Below are 18,475 nucleotides of genomic sequence, written 5' to 3' on the forward strand. Positions count from 1 at the left end.
ATCGATAAAAAAGGTAAACAAAAATTGATGGCGAGGTAATTAACTTACGAGAGGAAATTAGGGAAATCGGTATGACTTTGTGAATCGACGTTACACGTTGATGTCGTGACGGTGTTATCGTTGACGTTATCGTTAAACTGTGCTAAGTTTCCATCAAAATTATTCGCAAGATTGTGATTTGTGGTGGAAGAAGAAAGGGAGTTACTACCGTGGTTGGCATTATTCCTTTGACGCGATTCTCGTTCTCTATCACTGCGAATCCGATCGGTTCTGTCTCTTCGCTCGTTGATTATACCGTTTAATGAAGCACTGTAACCACCGCTAGTACTATTGCTACCACTACTAGCACTAACTCCACCCACAGCTACACCGCTCGTGGAATTAGTCACTTTGCGCGCAAGATGATCTACACTTGAACCAATGCTGTTTTCGTTACCACCTTGGATCGATTTATTAATATTTTGACCGCTGCCGCCACCACCACTACCACCACCACCACTACCCCCATAGTGGTTACGACTGTTGCACATTGAATTATTATGAGTTATACTATTATGAGAATTATGACTGGCGATGTTGACGTTCGTGGCATTACTCTCGCTGCTCGAAATACCGGAATCGTTTTGATTGTTCGCACTGTTGCTATTGCTTGATGACGTTGGGCAAGTTTTGCCATTGCCATAATTTCCGCCACCACTTCGTAACACTTCACTGTTTGATGTTCTTTCAGCCCGATAATCGGTACGGCGTTCACGTTGTTGCTGCTGCTGCTGTTGTTGTTGTTGATGATGATGTCTTTGATCCCAAACATCATATATACTAGCATTACCGCTAGTACTTACACTGACACTTCCACCACCAGCACTGCCACTGCCACTGCCACTACCACCACCGACACCGCCAACATTACCACCGACACCAGCAATGACACCACCACTAACACCACTACCTTTCGTCCTTCCACTCTCGTTGGCTTTGGAAGAAGTGGAAGACAAAGAAGAAGTTGTATTTGAGCTAGGTTCAGGTTTCTTATAATGCGATATCCGTGGTTTCTTTGTCGGAAGGCCATCGTTACCTTGATAATATCCAGGTCTCTTGTTAAGAAGATTTGGGGGTGGAGCCGTTATAGCTGGTGGTGAACCCGGATGAACGGAATTTGGTGACTGTCCGCTACCTATATTTCATACAATACTTTGTATTAAAGTACATAGAAATGTGGTAAAACAAAATATAGGATCCAGCTACTTACCACTAGATCCACCATCGCTGGATCCAGGTGGCGTGAGGTTCTGAGGTTTCCTCCTCTTCATTATAGCCTTATCTTGTTCCGTATAATATGGCCAATCTTCCTGAACGTCGTTCCAAACGTACCTATGTAGATGAAACGTGTTGTCTCGCATGAAGGCCACCTGTTTCAGGATCGTTGTCACGCTACTACGTTCACGTTCCTTAATTCCTTCTAAAATAGAAAGAGATAGAGAGAGAGAGTGAGAGAGTGAAAGAGAGAGAGAGAGAAAGAGATAGAAATGATGTTTAGTGTCTTTTTCTTACCTTTATTGATGCGATCATATAACTCGGGCTTCTTGTATGGACGCACAGCGAGTAGGTGTATCAGACGTTCTCTGTACAATGAAAATAAAAATAAAGAAAGTGTTACAACGGTATTACTATAAATGAAAAGATTCATCTGTGGAAAAGAAGAAACTTACTTGAGTGGTCTACGCATGATGTCGGAAATCTTTTTCTCAGGTTGATTACGAGTCATCGATTGATTATTGATAGGAGTCGATTTATAGGTGGAACTTAATCTTAATTGATTATTACCACCGGTAGACGATGGTGGAACGTTTGATGATTCTCGATATCTTGCATTGTTCGATACCGGTGGTATCGTTTTAACGGTACTTTTAACCTTTACTTTTCTGCCAATATCCGGTCCATTTGCTTTGATTACCCTGGTGCTAAAAATTGTCAGAAACAACCAATTAATTGTATATAATGATCAATATTCATCCCCCACCCCATGGGACACAGAATTGTATTATTTATCGTCATGCAATATGTTCCCGTGTTGCAATAAAACATTCGGGGATTTTTTCTTAAGGGAAAGAGTTGAGGAATAGGGGAGGGACTCAAGCGGGGATTCAGTCATAACGAAGTTGCACTTGTGAAGCCAACTTCTAGCCTTGGCTGTGGTGGTTTCTTCGTTAAAGAAATTAACCCTACTATTACGTGTCAATGATATAATATGTTGATTATAAATGAACGTTGAATACTTTACCATTTATTCTTATTGTTTTCTTCTGCCACAGCCATTCGATGCCTGGTTGTCTCATAGACGTCGTCATTCGCTTGTATTCGCATTTTATATGGCAACGCTCCGAGGCTTTCCAGGCTCCTACAAGTAAAGAAAGTTAAATATGATAGCAGCAAAAACATAGATACATACACGTTGAAAGAACAAGAATTTTCTTTCCGTTCCAGTTTACGTTTTGTACCGACACATTTAAACGAATCTATTTTTTATTGTACATTTTGAGAATGATTATATGTTATTAACCCTTTCGCTTCGGCAGTCCAGTTCACCAAAGTGTCGTCATCACCGTACGAAGGCACGCGTACAAGTTATCGCGCAGATGCCGGATATATCCGACACTCGAAGTGAAAGGGTTAATATGATTATTAATATTGATACAAAGACATTTTTTTTTTTTGTTAATAAAAAGAAAAATAATTTACTTACGTTGGACCTGTTTGTTGAATGCACTCGAAGCCACCCTGAGGTCCTTCAATATCTTGATTGCCGGACAGGCTGAAGGTGAAACCCGCCGAGCCATGGCCAGATTGCGTGGAAGGAAATGACAGATGCTGAAATAATAAAAGAAAAAAAAAAAAGGAAAAAAATTAAAAATATGTCAATTTTTCTTTTGGTAGGATGAAAAAATGATGGACAAATTATTTTCTTTATTTTTATTTTTTTTTTTCAGTTCAGTTTGCACTTAACCTTTTGTTGCAAACTAACAAAGTGTTTTTTGAACACTTGTATATTTGTAATAAATTTTTCGCAAAAATATTCATTGAATTGATTTGTGTGTTTTTTTTCTTGATTTTTTATTTTAAAAATTAAAAAAAAAATCTATTCACGTTATTAGTTTCAATTTCTTCTAAAGTCAACTTCGAGATTTCTATTTCCTCCATTTTTTCTTTCTCTTCTCTGTTTCCATTCAACCTTCTTAAACCCTTAGGTCTTGTCTACTGTAAGAGTAGAGTTGGACTGTAAGATTTGATACTAGTAGACTCCTGACATTTCAAAAATTACAATTTTTTATGACAAATTAATGACAAATTAATGTTCCATGTGACGTAAAGTCTACCTGCCTGCCCCCTCCCCTTCATCATCAAAAGATCAGATAAAAGAGTGTTGAATAGTTCTTACTAATTTGAAGAATCTAAAGGAAACGAGAGAAAGAGAGAGAAAGAGAAGGGAAGAGTGAGGGAAGGGGAGGGGGAGAGAAAGTAAGCTCCGGTATTCGAGCTTCTCTGACGGGAATGAATGTACGTGTCGAGGCCAGGAGAAGGTAGAAAAGAGGTCCTTTCCCCACCTCCTCCTCCTCCTCCTCCCCTCTTTTCATCGAACGGTTTATCTTTTAAATGAAAGGACGAAAGGTCGAATCGTAACAGAAAACGATATGAAAGTTTCACGAAGGGAAGCAGCGCGCGCCCGTGCTTGTTTCAATTTCAGGACTTGTTTCAACTGTGCAGACACATGCACACGTATGCGTTCATTTGAGTATTTTTTTTGTTTTTTTGGTTACTTTCAGAATTGAGTAAATTCATTTGGAATTTTTGTTATCATTGTAAAAATTTGAACGAATAATTTGAATTTATTTTAAATCGAATTAAAAGAGAGATAGAAATAGAGATATATGTATATATGATTTGCTTATGTTAGTAAAAGTACATTTTCGTGTGATGGTGTTGGTGATCATGACGATTGTCAAAGTGACGATACGCCCACTTATATACTTCCTCTTACCGTGCCAGCTTCGAATTATTTTTGTCGTAAAGATCGTAACAGTTGAAACGCATACCTGAGATTTTCTTGAACGAGTAACACACGTTTAGAAAACAACCTGATCAAACAAAACTCTTTAATAAAATCAAGGAATCCACCCGGTATTTTATTTATTGTTAGTTGGGAAAATTAACTCGAGAAATGTAATTTTACATGGTTAGAGAGGTTCTGGTTAAACAACATTCTTAACCTGTTAACCAAACGGGACGTATAAATACGTTAAATGTGTTGCTTTAAAACTATGTTAAATGTACAAATATTTTTGTATTTTATATATAAATAGAAAAAATATATATTTCATAGTTCTTTCATTTATTTTAAGAATAAATAATAATAAATAATATATTTATATAATATATAATATATAATACAAATTATATATTTATTAGGTCAAGCAGAAAATTCTATTGGGATCTCTGGCAGGGGCGTGGCGTAGCAATTCGTCCTATCTACTCTAATTTTGAATTTAGCCACCAGATAGCGTATTCAAGTACTAGAGATCCCACGTGGCGTAGCAATTCGACCTATCTACTCTAATTTTGAATTTAGTCACCAGATAGCGTATTCAAGTACTAGAGATCCCACGTGGCGTAGCAATTCGATCTATCTACTCTAATTTTGAATTTATCCACCAGATAGCGTATTCAAGTGCTAGAGATGCCAATTCGTTCAAACAAACATTACTTCAAATTTTCGTCACTAGGGGGTAAGGCCCCATTTCCTAAAATGGAATATACAAATTCCCACCATGTTGGCAATAGTTGAAAAGTAATGAAATTAATTAATTGTTCAAATTATGAATAATTTATTATTTTATTTTATTTTATTTTAAAAATGGACAAAGTTATATTATAAATAATAGATATAAATAAATATATAAAAAATAATAAATAAATAATAAAAAAAGCTACGTAATTAAAATGGAAATTCCTCGGTTAACAGGTTTATGAAAATTTCCCATGAATAGAAATAAACTTAGAGCTTCGAATTGTTTGGTTTGACTTCTTCTTTAGTTCCCGAGAAGGAGTATACTTTCATTGGACACTTGCCACGTTAAGAAAACTAAAGTACGTATTAACTTTTCTGCGAATATTAGTGTGATTTTTATTTCTGAACACATTTTCGTGGAACATCATTGAATATATAAGAAATAAATCTAATTATAAGAACACGATATGGATGAATTACAGATCATTGCTTGTTAGGTAGAAAAAAGGGAGACTTTGTAGTTTACATTTGATGTAAAATAGTTTTGATCATATATCATCTTAATCGTGCTTTCGTCATCCACTTGCGTCATACTGTTTAGCCCCTCTTGAACCCTTCCCCACCCTTTTTCTTTGGTAGTCCATTGACTCTTCCCCTTTGGACATTGAAAATTTGCTTAAATTGTCGTTTGTCTTGTTCATACAATTCTTGATATAACTGTGGTGAGACATAATGTGTGACAGTTTCAAGGAGAGTATACAATTAGTTTTGAAACAATTATCATTTGACGCATTTGACGTTATCCTGATATCAAATTACAAGGAGAGGGAGGGAGGGAGAGAGAGAGAGAGAGAGAGAGAGAAGTGCAAGAAAATGCTCGTGAACAGCATTCTCGAGAATGTACGGTGTCGTCCTCGACTTAGGATGAAACGGCATTTGGTACAAGGTCACTTTTTATTTGATGCGCATAGGTATTATTATATCGTGTAGATAAAACTGAGTCCTCGAAGCATCAGCAGCAAGATTATGATTACGAAAATGATTCTACTTCTTTTCGCTTCGTCGATTTTTATTGTTTATCAGTTTACACGTTCTTCCGTTTGAAGATAAAAGAAGGGGGAACGATATAACTTAATGATCAACTTTGAGTTTAATTTTGGGAGTGTTAACGAATGAAAAAATGATTATTCATCGATGATGCGAGTAACATTATTTTTATTTAATTTGTATTATTGAACAAAATTGAACCAAATAAAAAAATTAAAATTGTTGATTAAATTCGTTTTTTTTTTTTTTTTTTTTTTTATTAAGGTACGATTTGTGTATAGGCAAAGTTGCATTTGGAAAATAAATCGCAAACGAGTGTGGTGCAAGTGAAAGTGACGACGTTGCGCATGATTGCAGATTGCAGAAAATCAAATGCATAACCCTTTTCAATCGAGACACTTTCATAAAAGGATTATATTACTAGACCTTCCAAAAAAAAAAAAAAAAAAAAAAAATACAAAAACCTGTTAACTCTACAGAGTTGTACGAGTTTATTAGAACATTGTGCAAATACTGAACAATCGTTGCTTGGTGAGAATGAAGATAGGGATGGGGGAGGGGGTTTGAATTTTTTCGCGAACTAGCCAATCGCGAAATTCTTGGTCGTGCATCGATGATCATTTTCCACACCGTTCCTTTTTAATTAGAAAAAAAAAAAGAATATTTCATTACTATATCGCAATAACCAACGTTGTGTTATGAAATCAGGATGGCGATGGCGATGGCGATCCCTTTCTAACGCGCTCGAGAGACAGACGCCTTTTCGTTCTCCGATTTCGGGTTAACGATCGGAGGTGAAAGGATAACCGATAACCAAGCAGGCTTTTATGATTATAATTGTAGCCTTCGTCACACGTTTATTCCCCTACTTTTGAAAAGTGACGTAATACGAGCTTCGTTGAAATCGAACTCGATGGAAATTCTCAAGTTTAACACACGGTGATATACGTAAAACGATCCCCCTCCCTCCCCCCGATCTGTTAAAAATACCGTGAATCGTTATAATTAAAAGATGAATAAATTGTTCGTTTTGTCATTTTGTTTTATTTATTTTTTTTTTTTCTACACCTTCACGTTAGTCCAATTTAAAATTTGATTCATTGATCAAATATCGATGATTGAACAATAAATGTAAAACGTGTTAAGGACGATTGCATTTAGAAAGTTTAATCTACCCAATGAAGTTGTATGAAACTTTTGAGAGTGTTGTGTGTGATGGTTCATTTGAATTTCAGAACACACGTGCCCCATTTCCAAGAAACTTTGTCATCAAAAAAAAGAAAAAAAAAAAAAAACAAATTAGTATTCCTGATCTGGAAAAGACCTAGAAACTTAGATAGATGATATGATATTAGGTACTTAGAATTATCTAACACACTTATTCTACTATACACTTTCTTGCTACATTTTCAAACTTCTTACTCTTTACCCTTGAAGCGAGCTAAAAATATTGGCAAAAAGAAAAGAGAATATGGCGCGTATAATCAGGCAATGAAAGAACGACGATAAATTCATTCCCCGTTTTTCTAACGTCGAGCCAAATTCTTTAAAAGACTGAGTATAAACGCGATTTTAACTTGAAATACAATTTTACGCTTGTTAAACTTTGTATTATAGTAATAAAAATATTTAAAGTGTAAGTAATCCAATACTGGAGTTAGAGGACAACTCTTTTATATAAAAAAAAAAAAAAAAAAAAAAAAAATTGTTGATCAATGCGTCAAAACAAAATTGTCTTTTGTCGGTTTTTGGGAATGTTAAAAATTATTTCTGACCCCTATAAAGAACATCCATATAAATGGGATATAAACCCCCTAAAATTTTACTTTCATTAAACTTGGTTTTAATAATAAAAATATTTAAAGTCTAAGCAACAATTTAATATGGAAATTAGGGTAACTATTATATAAAAATAATTGTTAATTAAATAATTGTATTTTGTCATTTTTTGTGAATGTTAAAAAATATTTCTGACCCCTATAAAGAACATCCATATAAATGGGATATAAACCCCCTAAAATTGTACTTTCATTAAACTTGGTTTTAATAATAAAAATATTTAAAGTCTAAGCAACAATTTAATATGGAAATTAGGGCAACTATTATATAAAAATAATTGTTAATTAAATAATTGTATTTTGTCATTTTTTGTGAATGTTAAAAAATATTTCTGACCCTATAAAGAACATCCATATAAATGGGATAGAAACCCCCTAAAATTGTATTTTCATTAAACTTTGTTGTAATAATAAAAATATTTAAAGTCTAAGCAACAATTTAATATGGAAATTAGGGTAACTATTATATAAAAATAATTGTTAATTAAATAATTGTATTTTGTCATTTTTTGTGAATGTTAAAAAATATTTCTGACCCTATAAAGAACATCCATATAAATGGGATATAAACCCCCTAAAATTGTACTTTCATTAAACTTTGTTTTAATAATAAAAATATTTAAAGTCTAAGCAACAATTTAATATGGAAAATAGGGCAACTATTATATAAAAATAATTGTTAATTAAATAATTGTATTTTGTCATTTTTTGTGAATGTTAAAAAATATTTCTGACCCCTATAAAGAACATCCATATAAATGGGATAGAAACCCCCTAAAATTGTACTTTCATTAAACTTTGTTTTAATAATAAACATATTTAAAGTCTAAGCAACAATTTAATATGGAAATTAGGGTAACTCTTTTATAAATAAAATTGTTGATCAACGCATTAATAATTGTCTTTTGCCATTTTTCGTGAATGTTAAAAAATATTTCTGACCCCCTATAAAGAGCATCCTCAAATAAATGAGATAGAAACACCCTATAAATAATAATTGATATTTTCTGCAGAGAATTGTTAATAAAAGGGTAACGTTACGTAAATAATATGTTTCGTTACCACGAATCTCGAGAGAGATAGAGAGAGTTAAGATTTATTGAACGAGACAAAATAATATTCCTATCGTGCTATAAAGAATACGTACGTATCTCACCCACGCACACGTACCACTACAACAACCAAAACGATTATTATTCCGACGCACGTTCGACGTCCTTGGTATCGATTATGGAAATGTCATCGGAGATCGAATCGACGAGCCTTGATCCAAGCACGTCGTCGATTATCTTTCACAGATTTTATCACTGTGAATGCTCAATTTGCCATTAACATGAAAAATATATTTTGAGTAAACGTTCAAGTAGAAGAAAAAAAATTAAAAAAAAAAAATTGGACAAAAAAGGGAAGAAAGTATCTAAGGGATGAAATTAAAGTTGAGTTATATTCGTAATTGTTTAATTATAAAAATAATACCTTGAATGTATTTGTTCACTTCGACGTTGAGTTATATTCGTATTTGTACCTTGAATGTATTTGTTCAAGTAGAAGAAAAAAATAAAAAAATGAAAAAATTAAACAAAAAAGGGAAGAAAGTACCTAAGGGATGAAACTAAAGTTGGGTTATATTCGTAATTGTTTAATTATAAAAATAATATCTTGAATGTATTTGTTCACTTCGACGTTGAGTTATATTCGTATTTGTACCTTGAATGTATTTGTTTGGTTCGTCTCTGTGATTCACTTGCAACAATTTAGCATGTACAAACGAAAGAACGAAAGAGAAATTGTTCGAGATACATTCAAACGAAGAAAGAAACAGAAACTATAAATAATACTTTTCTGATTCATCAACCCCTCACTCTCAGAACCATCGTGTCGTATTTGCCAACCCTCCTACAAGCTTCACGTTCCAAAACCACCAAGATTACTCACTTTCATTCATTCCAAAAATAAAACATTTTCTTACTACTTATTTGTCTCAATTCTACAACAAGTTGATTTATTCCTTATTTATAATCATTTTTTCGATACACATCGAATGTAAGAATGTATTTTATTTATTTTTTTTTTACAATCGTGTCTGTCTTAATTTAGGTTAATAAAAATAAAATGAAAATATCATTTTGAAAGATTAGAAACAAGCAGACAAAGAGATTCGATGAGAAAGAAGTTAATCGAAATTTAGCTCTGCTAATTTATTTGGATGGTATGCTTGTTTTCTTATGAAATAGTGTGTGTGTGTGTGTATGTATGTATGTGTGTGTGTGTCAGTAGGTTAACGAGCATCGTAATACGATAGTCCGAATTAGGTGTGTCCTTTGTTGGCATCAAATGCAATACAAATTTGAAATGGTACACACACACAATATTTGAGTTTAAACAAATGTGATGGAGAAATATTAATAAACAATGAAAAATATATAATAATAGTAGTTTATTGTTCGATAAGCATTACGAAACTGTGAATATACTTTTTGATTTGATAAAGAAGAGTATAGGAGGGAGGAGACTATCGATTAACTACGGTCATTATTTTTCACTTTGACAAAGAATAAACGTAGAGTAAAAAGATAAAAATCATGATAACGGTGTATATAGAAAGAATTAAGCTTAAAAAAAAAAGAAAGAAAGAAAAAGAAAGAAATAAGAAATATAAAAATAATCATGAGAAATTGTTTCGTGTTAGGAAGATAACGAAGAAGGTAATATCATTGTCAGCCTGAAATAACATGTTTCTGATAAGAATGAAAAAGAAAAAATACAAAACACGAGAACAATCATTTTTAACTCAAGAATGTTTTTATAAGAAAGTGTTTGTTAATATTTTTTATTTTATTTTTTTTTTTTGATTCGTACTTCAACGAACAATTTTTTTTTTTTTTTTTTAATTTTTAAACAAATGTAATTTATACGAGAAGTTTTTTTTTCTAAATTTTCTTCTTCTTTTTTTTTTTGATTGATTGATTGATTGGAAAACAAGTAAAGGATTCAAACCAATGAATACGTAGCAGAAGATATTCAATATCAAAGATATCAAAAAGGTCGAATAAAAATGTATACGCCAATGAGTTGTAATTTTAAAAATACCACGTATATAATCTTATCTCTCGTAAGCTCTTTGTTTTACTTATTCGAATCTTCGATCGAATTTTTATCACGTTCTACACAATCGAGAGGAGGAGAAACATCCGTTTGATCCACGAACTTATTTTTTTTGTGACGTATTTTAAACGTTGCTTCAAGAATTCTCTCCCCACCTTACTCGAGAAATTCGGTAGTATCTAAAAAAAAAAAAAAAATAAGAAAAAAAAATGGTAGTCGTATTTTAGATGCTTTTTTTTTTATCAACGAAGGTAATTTTTTTTTTTTTAAAAGAAGTTTTTTTATATATTTATTATATATTTTATTGTATATTATATATTATATATTTATTAAATATTTTATTTATATTTTATTGTATATTTTATTACATATTATTTATTTATTATATATTTTTTATTTTATATATATTTTATTTTTATTCTATATTTTATTTTTATTTTATTTTTATTATATATATTTTATTTTTATTTTATTGTATATATTTTATTTTATTTTATATTATATATTTTATTTTTATTTTATTGTATATATTTTATTTTGTTTTATTTTATATTATATATATTTTATTATATATTTTATTTTATATTATATATATTTTATTATATATTTTATTTTTATTATATATATTTTATTTTACTTATATTTTATTGTATATTTTATTTTATATTATATATCAAATATTTATTATATAAATTTGTTTGTTCAAATTACTATTAAATTTATTTTTATATTCAACTACAAAAAAAAAAAAAAAGAAAAAAATAATTTTTATTAAAGTCCAATGTTATTTGTGATCGATTACGATATAAAAAGTATATCACAAAAACTGTTGATAAATTTAGTTAGTAATCTTTTTTAATCACAAGTTATATCAAATAATATTTATATATATATATATATATATATATATATATATATATATATATATATATATATAATATATTTGTTTTTTTCGTTTTACCTTTCACTTCCTATCGCACTTTGGATCAATATATAGATGGAACAATATACAGGAACGACACCTTTACTACGATAATATGACAAGATGGCGTTATCATGATTTTACTATTATTAGAACAGTCAGATGTTATCGGTTAAGTACAACGAACGAAAGTAACGCAAATATTATAAGAACTCCGTGTGTTTATTATACAAGTTGTTTATTATCCCATTACTCCACCCAATTTCTCTCAAATTACAAATCTTACCATATGAACATATGTAACATATACATATGTATATATTTTCGTTTAAAAACAGATAGAACAAACAAAAATGTAGGTCTCGGAATTAGAAAATCTTGTTTATCCATAGCTGTTACTATTGACTTACCTTGACCCTGAAACAAATTTTATCACAGAGATTTCTCATTTTAAAACGAAATAAAAAAAAATACGATTCTACATTTTTCAAAAAAGAAAAAAAAATATTTTTCAAATTACGAATGAAATTTTCTTGTTCTTTTCTAAAAATTCACTCTAAACTGCGTATTTTTCTATTCGAAATATAAAATAAAATAAAATAAAATCAAAATAAGTACAAAGAAATCGAAACCGAAGCTGAATAATTCGATGTTGAAGGCTGTGGCCTGTGGCCACTCTTTTTAAGTAGGCGTTTACGCAGTGAAAATAAAAATCTATTTAAATGTCAAACCCCCTCTCTCTCCTCTCCTCTCTCCTCTCTCTCTCTTACTATCTTTTTTTCTATCCTATCTCTGACGTTGGTAGCGTTGATTTTCGATTGCGTCGTTTTTGTCGCCATGGAAAGGAAGGATTTCTCTTATTATTCCACGTTCGTTTTTACTATCGAATAATCCACCATTCGAGAGAGCGAGAGAGAGAGAGAGAGAGAGAGAAAAAGAAAGGAAATATACGTGCTGAGGTACCATAGTCAAGATAAAGAAAGTTATTTAACTTACGGAACACTTTGAAAATTGGACGAGTTTTTTTTTTTGGTTTTGTTTTACATAAAACTTTCCATCCCCGAATGGTGTTCATTAAAAGTATTTAAAGCCGATCTCTTTTTTTTTTCTGTTTACCTGATATCACTTTGACATACGTAAAGAAGCTTTCTTTTTTCATTGCATTTAAATGCATGTGTCATTGCATCATTCTTACATTAATATATATATTTATATATAAATAGAAATTGAGAAATAATTCATTTGGATATGTTAATGATATTTAAAATTGTGTCGAAGTATTTTGTGATATTATCTATGGGGAATAATAAAATATGTAAAAATTATTATACTAACTACTATACCAATTTGAATTAGTGTGTTCTATGTATAATACAAATATTATAATAATATTATAATGAATTATAATATAATTAATAATAATATAATATTTATTATTATATTATAGTTAAATTATATATAATTAAATTATTAATATATTAGAATTATTATATATTTATATTTATATATAAATTATCAAAAAAAAAAAAAAAAATTAATAAAAAAAATATTAAACATATTTGTTAGAAAAGTATTCGTATCCCAAGCAACAACAACAACAACAACAAAAAAATCCATCAGTAGTGGTATCAACTTAAAGAAAGTGAATTTCCGTTTTTCCCAGTAATCCCGTAAAAGATCTCTCACCGAGTCGGAAGTAATTACGATCAGATTTTTCTCAGAGTGGATTTAAACCTTCCCCCCCCCCGCCTTTCCCCAGTATAGAACTGATGGTGTCTTTTACAGTTAGAATAAGAGAGAGAGAGAGAGAGAGAGAGAAAAAAAATATACAGAAACAAGCAGGCAAGCTCTCTCCCGCTTAGATTTACTCTCCCGCACAGAGAAGACAACGACGAACGTGATACGTTTAGTGAGAGCGTGAAAACGTCCTTATAACACATCCATCGAGATTGATGGTTGTTCACCGAGAGACATCCGACCTCGACAACATCAAAGGATCAGCAAACGGTTTGTTGCTCATACGACGACGTTCTAGAAATCGATCGTAGTAAACTTTCCTTTTCCATTTCAAACTATCATTTTCTTTCAGATTGATGAAAATCTTTCAATTCCATTTGAAATGTGAACAACAGATATGAGCTGCTTTTCATTTTAACGACGTACAAGTAAGATAGAGGATTGTTTCCTCTTTTTTTTTTTTTTGATAAAGGGAATAAAAATAAATTTTGATAAAAAGGTTGTTTTTGGATGAACAATTTGAAGCCCTAATCAAAATAAAATACAGGATTTAACTGGAATGAATCGGATTTGCTGTTTCTCTCTCTCTCTTTCTCTTACGCAACACTCACTTCTATTATTATCCGCGACGAATCAGAGTTCTGTTTTTTTTTTTTTTAATCAATTCTAGGCCATGTTCTTTCTCTTCTTCTAAAAATTTAAGTAGGGGAGCGTCTCTGACTTTCCAAAAATTGTCTCGTGCTCAAGGAAAGAAGGTTACCCCCACCCAATGCCAATGATTGACTCATTGACTATGCATTATAGTCTTTCTCTTTTCAACTCTTCTTCTTTTAATGGACAAAACTCTCTTTTTGAAATCACCTTGAATGAGAAAGGAAAAGAAAGAGAGAGAGAGAGAGAGGGAGAGAGAGAGAGAGGGAAAAGAAAAGCAGGCGAAGGCAAGACCTCAACTTGCGGACCTTGGGAGATCGATGGCGCGCGTCTGTGTGTTGTGTCTCCGTTACGATTGCTACTTTCCTCCCACCTAACACGTAATATGGGTATTTAAGTATATCTTCTAACGATAAGAATCTCACTTTTCCGTTCTTTTTTTATCCATGATACTCAAATAAGGAGCCACGATGATGCAGCAAGAAGAAGAGGGATCTCCTGAGACCGTTGATGATGATGATGATGATGGTCCAATCAACGTGGGTTGTGTTCTCGTTTGTTGAACCACGCCCAAAAATTCTTGAGAACGTCTACTGACGCACCAATGAATAATTTACTCGCTTATTATTTTCCTATATATGTATATTTTTGTATATTCTTTCCTCAAGAGTAGGCCAACTGTATAATCCATTCGTTTGACGCATCTTTGATGACTACAGAAAGACAGGCGTAACCCGAAACGCGTAGGTCGATTACTAGAGTGATAAAAGTGTTGTCACTGATGACGATGATGATGACGATGATGACGATGACAACCCATCACGGTAGTAGGAATATAACACAACTCGTGTGTGTTGGTTGGGTATAGTATATCGAATTAGAAGAGGACGAGAGAGCGTGTGTTTCCTACGTCACTCCTCTAGAGGTCGTCGATTTCTGTGACCTACCCCAAGCAACTCGTGCACGTGACATTTCCCAAGTCATTGATCACGCTTGCACGTGCCTTTTTCTACTCTCCTTTATTATTTCCTCCTTCTCTTTTTTCTTTCTCTTTTCGTTGTTATCGAATATCAAAATGGTTTTATATTTTTTGTTACCTTTTGCAATGTTGTTTGTCTTTTTATCTACTTTCACAATTCGAATGTGTAATGCATTAATATATTATGCACTCTCTTGTGCAGTTTCGTGATTTTGTTTTCTTACTTTCGTCCTTCTCTTTCTTTTTGTTTAAATTACGAGAAGGTAGGCGCCAGATAAAATTGTTCTAAAGGTAAAGCGCAACAGCAATGACGACGACAACGACGACATATCGATCGTTTGAAGCGCTTCAGAGCCAGCCGCGGCGAGTGGCTGATTCCAGCTCGAATCGCGTGGCTTTATATACCCGCGAGCAACGATCACGTGGCATAGCTCGTTTTACCCCACCAGAGACGACGAGCTCTGCTGCTGCTGCTGGCTCTCGGGCAAACTTCTCGGCCAAGCTGACGGTGCTGCGCACGTCACACGGTCTGCCCAAATACCCCGAAAATCCCTGGAAAGACGAGGTCTACGAACAACATTTTCTTTTTTGGGGGGTGAAGGGGAGAGGAGACACTATTTAAACTATAGGAAAATATGATTAACACCTAATGACAGCATGTTTTTTTTTTTCAATTATTTTTTTATAGAGAAACATTTATGTAAGCACAGCTGTAAGATTATTGGTTGAAACGTTGAGTATTAATTTTATTGTATTTGTTACTCGATTCTTTTTGTTGCATAATAAGAATTTATTATTATTTTTTTTTTTTTTTTATATATGTTCATAGTGCAGTTAATATTGGTTGCAATGATGTAAATATAGAATCTTCATTTGCAAGTAAATATTTTACAAATTGTGACATAGGTAACACAAATTTAGTTGCTAATAGAAAATATATTTCTAGGGGTGTAATATATAATTGGTTTTAATTGGAATGAAATTGTTTATTGAACTTTTATAATATTATTATATAATATTAAATATTAATTAAATATAATATCCTCCTACTTATATATTACATTATTAATTAATTAATATTAATGTTCATAATATAAATATAAAATCTTCATTTGCAAGTAGGTAAAATTGAATAATGTTTTTTTTTTTTAAATTTTGATACAAATAACAAATTTAGTAACTGAGATAAAAAATATATTTTTAGGTAAATATTTTTGTAATAAATTCTACAATAATTTATTAAACCTTTATACTCAATAAATGACCTAAAAATTACCTACTTATATTTATTCAGGCTTCTTCTCCAAGACTTCATTTTAAAGCACCTAGTAACATGCCTTATATATATATCAAAACTAAACAAGTAAAAAAATATTCTGTTTACTAAATTTTTCTTGCTGTCTCAACGATAATTAATTATTAGATTCTTTTAACACTTATTTATTTCCAAGATGTTACACGACATCGAACGTAATTCCCCTTACTTGTTATCTCTCTCTCTCTCTCTCTCTCTCTCTCGATTAATTCTAACTTTAAAAATGTTATCGAGAAGAAATAAAAAGAAAAAGAAAAAGAGAGAAGACAAAATCACGAAGCAGAAATTTATTATCATCGCAAGTATTTTCCTAAGAAATAAAAGAAAAAAAAAAAAAAATATAAAATACCAGTATATTTCGATGACTGTTTTCTTCATCGTTGATACGAGAATTCAAACGTAGAAAGAGGAAGATAAGACAAGAAAAAGAGTAGGGGGAAAAGAAGAAGAAGAAGAAGAAGAAGAAGAAGAAGAAGAAGAAGAAGAAGAAGAAGAAGAAGAAGAAGAAGAAGAAGAAGAAAAAAAGAAGCAAAAGAGAAAAGTAAAGTGGATTCGGGTTGTGCCGTAAACGACCTTCTTAAAGGCAGCAGTTCCACGTGAAGCGAGGAGGAGAAGAAGGAGGTGGCAAAGGGGGAGGGAGGGAGGAGGAGGAGGTATGAAGACCGTTGCGATAGTAACCTATATAGCACCGGCAGGCACGCCGAGCCGCTTAGGCTCTCGGTGCGCGACCACCGCAACGACGTGATGCGATGGATTCCTTGGATTTTCAATGAGAATTAACTACCAACCACACAAATTCTTGTACAGCTAGCCCTCCTATAACACGGTAGATAAGTACCTAGAAAATGGCATGTTGTGTGAAACCGTGTTGTATGAGAACCCAGAGTCATGAGCCAAAAATTTTGTTTTCAGGCCATGCAGATGAAAAGAAATACTTTTCACAATACTGTATCTTTAAGACGACAAACCTTGCCACGGCTGTAAAAGTGCACTGTTGTACAAAGGTTTTTTATGAAAGGAAACCGTGTCATAGGATGCCGTACTGTAGGAAGGTTCACGCAATTTAGGAATCGTGTTATAGGATGTCGTATTATAAGAGGGTTCACGCAATTTGGGAATCTTGTTATAAGATGCCGTGTTGTAGAAAGGTTACCTGTATTTTCATTCCTAAACAGAATAACTGAAATGTTACAAGTAATGAAATAATAATAGACAAATATAAATAATAAGTTAATAATCAGAGAAAAGAAGAAACCTAATAAATGCTACTATACTTTAGGAGTTGGTAGTAGTATGTTGGTGGGTTCAACGATGAGACACTTCAAAGTAGAGCTTTTTAAATGTCGTTATACGCGACGACGACGACCTACTGACATTGAAACTCGTTATCCCATTAGAAATAGGAATCAAAGGTGCAAGAGCTTCTTTCAATTTGCTGATTTGAAGGATACTATTGAACCTTTTTTTTTTTATTGTTTTATTCATCATTTTACTACTGCAACCTTCCATAATATTTAATTATTATCATTTATTATTTAGATGGGGTAATCGTGCAATTATTTTTTTTATATCTTTTGAAATAACTTTGCAATCACGTACTAAACAATTCATCATTTTTATAAATCTATTGCAATTTGTTTACATGTGAATATGGAAACAATATAAGAGGAACGTTGGGTTGGCAACTAAGTCATTACTGATTTTAAAAGGCCACACCTATCGAAAAAATTACCACAATTATTTACTCTTGCTAATCTAAATAGAAAAAACTTAGATATCATCGTAATGTATGGCATAATTCATGTCAAAATAATGAAATTTATAGTTCAGGAAAAATTGTTCAAGCAACTCTGACAAATACTTAATATCATTCTGATTCGTAGATATCATCTAGAAGTAGAGATTGTGAGATAAATGACACTTATGAAAAAAAATGACAGAAAATTCTATTTTCTCTTAAGATTGGACATTGTGTCTTTCTGATATATCGGCGTTTATCGAAGTAAAATGATGGAACAAATTGAACAACAATCTACTTGCCTTAACATGATTGAATCGGAATGTTCAATAGGTTGTTATTTGATGTTGCGCAAGAATG

The 18,475-nt window shown here is 32.0% G+C and overlaps 1 protein-coding gene across 2 annotated transcripts in view; it reads right to left on the reverse strand.

The window, feature by feature from the left end:
- The window catches only part of Su(Tpl) (Suppressor of Triplolethal), a 72,729-nt gene that overhangs the window by 12,018 nt on the left and 42,236 nt on the right, over positions 1 to 18,475 (reverse strand). Inside the window, exons 3-8 of one of the 2 annotated variants that reach the window (XM_089175116.1) lie at positions 2,744 to 2,868; positions 2,282 to 2,398; positions 1,710 to 1,961; positions 1,552 to 1,622; positions 1,250 to 1,459; positions 49 to 1,174 (exon numbers count right to left, since the gene is read on the reverse strand). In XM_089175116.1, coding sequence (XP_089031242.1) covers positions 49 to 1,174; positions 1,250 to 1,459; positions 1,552 to 1,622; positions 1,710 to 1,961; positions 2,282 to 2,398; positions 2,744 to 2,868 — 1,901 coding nt within the window. The remainder of the gene's footprint in view (positions 1 to 48; positions 1,175 to 1,249; positions 1,460 to 1,551; positions 1,623 to 1,709; positions 1,962 to 2,281; positions 2,399 to 2,743; positions 2,869 to 18,475) is intronic. The other variant, XM_089175117.1, reaches the window with a different exon arrangement.

This window comes from Polistes dominula, unplaced genomic scaffold, assembly GCF_049000335.1.
Source record: "Polistes dominula isolate Pdom_NZ unplaced genomic scaffold, Pdom_raw_medaka contig_82, whole genome shotgun sequence".
NCBI classification, from domain to species: Eukaryota; Metazoa; Arthropoda; class Insecta; order Hymenoptera; family Vespidae; genus Polistes; species Polistes dominula.